General features: G+C 35.2%; 1 protein-coding gene across 3 annotated transcripts; it reads left to right on the top strand.

The window, feature by feature from the left end:
* Positions 1 to 2,237: 2,237 nt before the first annotated feature.
* Positions 2,238 to 6,907, top strand: LOC127838682 (uncharacterized). 3 transcript variants are annotated; one of them, XM_052366556.1, is made up of 2 exons: positions 2,238 to 2,322; positions 3,281 to 6,907. In XM_052366556.1, the coding sequence occupies exon 2, from the start codon at positions 3,342 to 3,344 to the stop codon at positions 4,545 to 4,547; it is 1,206 nt and encodes a 401-aa protein (XP_052222516.1). In that variant the 5' UTR covers positions 2,238 to 2,322; positions 3,281 to 3,341; the 3' UTR covers positions 4,548 to 6,907. The 3 variants fall into 3 exon arrangements, with proteins under 3 accessions (XP_052222516.1, XP_052222514.1, XP_052222515.1); XM_052366554.1 differs by lacking the exon at positions 2,238 to 2,322 and adding an exon at positions 2,383 to 2,523; XM_052366555.1 differs by lacking the exon at positions 2,238 to 2,322 and adding an exon at positions 2,655 to 2,750.
* Positions 6,908 to 7,806: the final 899 nt, after the last annotated feature.

Below are 7,806 nucleotides of genomic sequence, written 5' to 3'. Positions count from 1 at the left end.
GTTGCAGATTCACAGTATGATATTTTGAACAAATGTGGTCAGCATCGAGTGATTTTTTAGAATTGATTAATGCAACATTGTGTGAAGCAAATACATTTGTCGGCGTTTAATTGCTTTTAATTGATTCTGTGATTAAACTACTTAAAAACTAAAAGTAGTTGCAGATTCACAGTTAGCAATTTTGAGTAAATTTTGCGGATTAATGAATGCAACAATGTGTGAAGCAATTACATTGTCGCTGTTTAATTGCTTTCACGGGAGGGTTTTTGTCCACATTTGCAGATTCACAGTTTGCTATTTTGATACGTATTATTGTATGCCATTAATTAGTTATGTGTTATGATTAGCTGATTAGTGGGCCTTAATAACTGAATCATTGACATATTTGACAAAACAGTATGCTTTATATATTGTTTGCAAAAATGCAATTGAAAACGTTACAGTCAAAGCTAAGTTAAATAAGTAATTAAGACAAATTAGTTACATGCTAACGAATTGTTAGTTGTTAACAGAATTTTACTTTCATTTTCGCAAAGTTTTCAGAAACTTCCCGGAAAGCACGTTTTTTGCATGAATGAGCATATGACGCGATTAATCGTTGCACTGTATCGTATTGCATTCAATCTAAATTTAAATTCACTTGTCTATAAATGGCCACATTTTATGTTTTAATTGATGTTGTTATTATATCGGATTATCGGATATATATGCACATTAGAAAGCGGTATGTTTACAGTTAATGAATACACATTTTCTTTCAATTTCATACCACTGAAAACACAATACACACAATGGGTAATTTTATCGGATTAATGAATGCAACACTAAGGGTTTATTTTACGTGAGGGTTTTTGTCCGGTCCCGTTTTTTCATGGGAGGGTTTTTGTCCTCCCCCGTTTTTTTCATGGGAGGGTTTTTGTCCGCCCATGTTTATTCAAGGGAGGGTTTTCGTCCGCCCCCTATGAAAATGACGGGAGGGTTTTTATCCGGGATGGGTTTTGTCCGTATTCCTCAAATACAAGCACGATGCTCTTTATTAAAATGTGCTTTAGTTAATTTATATTATCTCTTTGATACCTATTAAAATGCATTCCCCTTTATTTTTCTACAATCAAATTATTCATTTAGTTTGTGAGCGATGTTTAACCCTCTGAATTATCAGCATTCTACAGCAATCGCTTGGAATTAGATATGGCCAATAAATCCCCTAATGTTATGACTTCCAACAGTGACCAGCTTTTCACACCACCTTGATAATGACCCCTGAACAGTTAAATAGATTAGACATGATCTTGTTGAATCTATGGAGAAAGGAGTAACCGAGTAGGACTGTATGATTTTGTATCAAATTGAAGGTATATTTGTAAGCAATAAGAAACAAAGCCATTTTGTGTGCTCTACTTTTTCTGTTGATGGTTCCCGGCTTTGAAAGTAGGTCATACTATTTGAGCCCAAAATGGCCGCCTCCACATCTGTCAAAACAGATGTGCCTATTCTTAGGTAAATATTTTGAGTTACAACACATAGAATTTAATGACATGCATTTTTATTCAAAAGATTATGCATTTATCTTTCCAATGATGTATGATGATATAGTGACTATATGCTTGATCATGGTAAAACTTGATATCGAACTTCAACTATTTTATATGTAATATAGAAGGAAATTAATTGCGCATGCGTAACCTTAAAGCAAGTAGTTTAGCGTAATAACTCTAATTTTTCGGACACTCTAAGTTTTCGGACACCCCATTTTTTAGCCAAAATATATTTTTTCCGCGACTCTATATTTTCGGACATACGGGTTTTCGTTCATAATGAATGCCTCCAATTATCCGGACAGTATATTTTACAGTGCTATTTTACTAGATTTCTGACCTTTTATCGCTTATCTAGGACCCTTCGATCATGGAGTTGTAATGGTAATGTACATTGGTTTCACCCAACAGCATTTTAAATGATATCCTATTCAAGAAGCAGTAACGACAACAACGGAACTCTCCAAATTATTAATTCGTTTCGCGTTGCAACGCTTTATAATTTTCGGGTTTTAAAATCGTCAAAAAATGCATATAATGGCTATTTTAGAGCATGGTAAATGTTCAGTATTACTGTTTCCTCACAAATATCATAACTAAAACGAAAATGTGCGAATCTGAAACAACTTTTTTCGATTTTGTCAATTTACCAAAACATGAAAAGGCCCCTTTAAAGGCTTTGTTTTCACTGTTTGCCGTACGAATTTCCTGTCAGAAAAGCGATGCATGTCTTCGTGTGCCGCATATAATCCTCGAAGAATAATTACGCTGCAACACGCTCAAGGTATCGACCGAGATAACATTCTTTATTTGCTATGTAGATTGATGCGTGCATTCTGCCGCTTTGCAATGTGAAGCATTGGTTGAGAAATTTAGTACTCAATGTTTTGTATATCACATTCCATAACGCATGGTATAGGGCTGCCTTTTCGGGTGGATTACACTTGTTTGATCATTAACATAGGATATAAGGCATTTTTCTGAGGTAATTAGATTAGTTGTATTTTTGGCGGATCATTAACACATTGAGTGTTTACTGCGGATCATTATGAGGTTTATAATTGAATAAATACCCTTGTTGTTATAGCTATATACATGCCGTTTACCCCTGTGTCGAGATTTTAAATCGAAAGAGGAAGTTTGAAAAGTTTCTTTTTCACATTTATAGTTTATGCATTTCATTACTATCAGCGTGATATAGGGCTTTCTCGTGTATGTATTTTCTATTATTTACGTTTAATCTGAGGAAAATATAAAACTTTGTGCAAATCTCATATTGATTTTAACCGCAAAACGCAAAATATATAATAAATTAATAATCACTAATATAGCATATTCAAACATAATGCCATTGATCATAGTCTATGTCAAAGTTGTTTTGATGTGTAAATTACTAGAATATGTATTATCACTCGTAATTTCTTTGCAAAATTGTTGCTTTTCTCGTGTTCAACCATTATTATTTAAGTTTCCATAGTCAGTACAGTCGGTTCATTTGTCTTCCTTCTTTAAATGAGCACGATGAACATGTATTTGCCAATTATTACACAATTATTAATGATGTTTATCTTAATGATGCTACCACTTATTTTCAGTGGCTCTAATATGTAGACAAAAACTTAAAGTTTATGAATAAAATAATAACTAAGGTATTAGAAGGTAAAACACGACTTATTGTAGATCATCTTGATCTTTACACCAATCAAAACACGACTTATTGCAAGTCAAATTGATGTTTACAGGTAAAACAACAACTGAATTTGCGACATCGGTACAAGAACAACTGAATTTGCGACAGTCACAATGGCCGAGGCTAGCGGGGACCGTGCCGGAAATAGGTTGATTCGAAGAAACGCCATGCGCCGGAAGGATAAGGAGAATCCGACGTCTACACGATTTTCAAAAGGAGACAACAATGTTCCCGGTACAAGCGGAGCCGATTCCGAAATCGACAATGGAAGTTGCACATGCGACCATTTCAATGCAGCTTACAAAGCTATATGCCCATTTTCCGGTCGCGAGAGACCAGATTCTGGACTATCTATCTTGAGCAGTTCAGGTATTTCGGGATTTGTAAGGGTAAGTAAGGGAACTTTCATGGCAGACAGTGAAAACGAAAGTCCAAACTCGTCTTTGTCTTCTTCATCATCGTCTTCTTCGCCATCGTCTTTTAGAACTGTAACCGGAATTTCTGACAGAATCGGAAGTAGCGCCTCTGCCGAATCTACAATGATATCCAGTAACAATTCTATTGAAAGAAAGATTTTACTCGCACGTAAATGGTGCGATGATCACCCACTGAACGGAGATGGAATTCCGTCCGACGCCATATTCACGTGTACAAAATGCGGACACGTCAATAGAATTGTGATGCCTTCAATACCTAAAAGACCTAAAAGTTTTCCATGTGGCTTGAATGACCATCTTCTCCCGAGACCATCAGTTACTGACTCTGAATCAGTTGGCTTGAGACTCAATCTCTTCGATGCAGACGGTGTTCCTAACCAGACCAAAGTCAAAGTGGCGGACAAAAATGGTGATCAATGCCTTTATGAGCTCAAGACACATCCGATCGACTTAAGACACATTGGCGAGGACAGTACACAACCTAAAGAGTTATTTAGTGACATTACTGGCAGTGTTAAATGTGAGTATGATAATACAGAATCTTTACTTGGTGTCTTAGCCCACGATGAATCTTATGGTGACGATTCAAAACCAGACGTTTTACTTAATGATTTTTCTAAAAAAACATCGGACTCTGCGACTGAGACCCATGTTCAAGCTGAGATCAAACGTCGTAAAATGTACTCGATGTATGATAACGTTCAGCGCTGCTGGTACTGTAGCAAATATAACGCCAACAGCAGCAACGCCAACAGCAGCAGCAGTAGCGGTGGTGGCGTTGACTATTTCTGTCGAGTGTCGAATCGCTATTTTTGCAGCACATGCGAACAAGAGCACAAGAAACAAATACCTGACTGTGTTATCATAGTCCGTGTAAAATAAACGTTGGTATTTGTTTATTTACGTCGATGCCTGTATGAGATTATTGATCTAAAATTGAAATGTGTAAAAAATGATGCTAGCATAAATTTCCGATAGATATTGTGACGATATTCGATTAAAGATGCGAGAAACGTTTGGGAACGAGCATTATTGTGAAGTTCAATTGTCTTACGTCATGCTCATATGAGTCTTAAACAATATGCGGCCATAATAGCTACAGCCCAGCTATCGCATCCGCACAGTCTGGTCAGAAGTTACTTTATGGCGGAAAGCGTAGCTCCTGATCAGATTATTCGGTTGCTCAGGCAGTTTGGAGCTAAGCTAGTCGCACATGGCATAAGGAATATTTTTGTATAACGCGGCGTAATTAACACACATGCTTATCTACATGCTAGTCACTGAATAGGACGCGACACAACAGCGCATGGGCTTGCATTAAAACGCAAAATTGCACTACTACCAATTAATTGAGCAACGCCCATTTGTTTACTTGCATTAGACGGGTGTTTACCTGCATCTGGTAATTGCATTATGAAAATTAGCCAGGAACTGTTATCAAACAACCATAAGCAATGTGTTAGAGATTTCGGGAATGGGCAACTTTACGATACGCTTTGTTGTTCGTGTTAACAAACATGAATTAGCAATATCTTTAACAACCGATCTTAAGTACTTGACACAATGATACTTACGTAATTTACAAATCATTCTTAATAAATGATTATGGAATATGAGCAATTTGATAAACACAATTTTACATAAATGAGCCAAGTTCAGGGAAAACTGGTATCAATGCATGTGAGTAAAATATCGTCCTAGATGAGCAAGTGTTTTCCACGCAGATTTATCATTACTCATTGATTTTTTCCTTAAAAAATCACTTCATAGAAAATCCATTTAAAGCGCATTGCGCAGGCTAATCTTTAACATCACATTACGCACATGCATTAAGCCCGGTTTCCCCAAACTCCAGAGCTCGGCTTACATTGAATACTCTGCATTACACAGACTAGTTTCAATAGAAGCAGTACCCACTATAAAAAACTTTTTCAAGCACGCGATTGGCGTTGATCGAAAGTGTACATGTATGAGTTAGTTTGCGTCAAGTCTATTGTTAAGAGATGTACGTATGCACTGAAAATTGTGATGCAATATATTGTTAACGATTTTTTTTGTAAATGATATCCCTTAAATAGCCTTTGCCGTATGCATGACAAGGCTTTAATTACCGCATGCGATAAAAGCATGTCAGTGTTAATAATGCATGACTGGATATCTATTTACTGTATCTAGGTATCTGACATAACCAATGCTCATCTGAATATACAGGGATAGTTACAAGTTTCATAAATTATTATATTGAGGTAGTAGTTAACTTAAAAGGAAGTCACGGTTACATGTAAACTGCCAGATATTCTATGGTCGTACATCACAGTCGGGAGTTTTTGTTTACATAACAGTTTCTAACACGACCTTGATATTTGTAGCTTCACTGATTGTCGTATTTCAAATTATATGAAATGTTGTTAATTAAATGTCATAAACTAAATATGTCTTCATTGAAATTAACTCATTATAATCAGATGAAGTTCATACGAAGTTATGCAAAAATTTATGAAGGGATATTTGCTAAATAGACTTTAAATTAACTGAAATTATTTTATTGAAGAAAATTTAATATAGATTTGGAAGATATCTGCATGTCGTTGAATATTCTTATTGAATTGGAAATCGTCAAAAAATAGTCGGACTACCGACCATATTTTGTTGGCGATTTTAGTTGACACACATTGCACTCTGTTGTTCCTCAATAAAAATCGTCGACGTTATAGCTGTATCGGTCCATATATTTGCATATGATTAGTCGCCGCGGATGTCGATATATAATTATAGTTTTATTTTACACTGGCTAAGGGTTACCATACTTAACCCATTTATGCCTAGTGGACTCACCCATCCTTCTAAATTGGATCAATTTATTTCCAAAATAAGTGATGTCTACTATATTTATTTCTGTATTTAGAATATTTCTTACAGAAATTCCTTTAAGCAAATAGCGCAGATGAATGTATATTTGTATTGTATTTTTGTATTTATACATTTTTTCTTAAATCATGTACTTGTATAAGGAAATGTACGCTAGTCGATCGTTGCAAAGGACACATCAGTCTAATTACTTGCTCAATCTCTCCGCAAAAGCTTGAATTGGAATTATTGTTTTCGATTTCAATGATTATATGCATGTCGTAATATATGTATGTACAATCAATTTACAAAAAAAGTGTTCATGCATATATTTATTTTACCAAATGTTTTGTGTTTTAACTGTGTTATGACTAACAATACACGAACTAAACTACTATGGTATTCCTTTTCCCTTATAACCACAGTTTATTTCACTTAAATACTTATCTTCTACTTATTTATGTATAACACACGTGATTCTTATTTTATTTTATTTTATTTTATGCTAACTTGTGTCAAGGAATGCCAACTACCTACAGGATTAAGAAAAAAACATAACCTTGACAATTCCCACTGGGGGAGTAGGTTTATATGCAGCTGAAGGTCTACTGTTGAAACCGATTGATCGCATGCGCTGCATTTACTGAAATACGAACCACTATACTTTCAACTTAAACGTTGACTCATATATAATCAAGCCAAGTTTGTTTAGTTTATGCGCCGCAACGACAGAATGAAGTATCATCTCATATTACCACTTTTGTGGACTACCGACACGGAAAGCAGATTGAGTGCGATATATCATTACGAAACCACAATAAATGACACATGTTTGTGTGTTCATCTTTCAGAGAATTTCCATAAGATATACCGCAAACTGATTACACTAAGTGCGTGTTTAATAAAACCGCGGTAAACGGAATTAAAAATTCGACATAGAAATAAAATATATATCGAGCAATATGGAAGTTAAAAAAAAATATGAGTAGGAATTTTGCTCGGTATTCTAATATTAACATAACAGTGACAAACGTGTTGCACGTTTAAGAAAGCTCTCGAAAGTGAGTTACGACACGTTAAATCTTATCAAGTTAATATTTTGCGTTTTAAAAACAAATACAAATTGTGTAAGAATTATAACTTCGTGACAAGAATATATTTAAACGCTCCCCTGGTGTGCATGTTAATTAAGCCTCGTTCTGGGGAACACAGGCTAATCTTGGACGACACTTTCCTTTTTCACGTAGTTTTTCGTTTAAAGAAAGTTGCTTCTAACAGAAAATCCAATATAGCC

This window comes from Dreissena polymorpha, chromosome 7 (assembly GCF_020536995.1).
Source record: "Dreissena polymorpha isolate Duluth1 chromosome 7, UMN_Dpol_1.0, whole genome shotgun sequence".
NCBI lineage: Eukaryota > Metazoa > Mollusca > Bivalvia > Myida > Dreissenidae > Dreissena > Dreissena polymorpha.
This window is presented reverse-complemented; position numbering and strand designations above follow the sequence as displayed.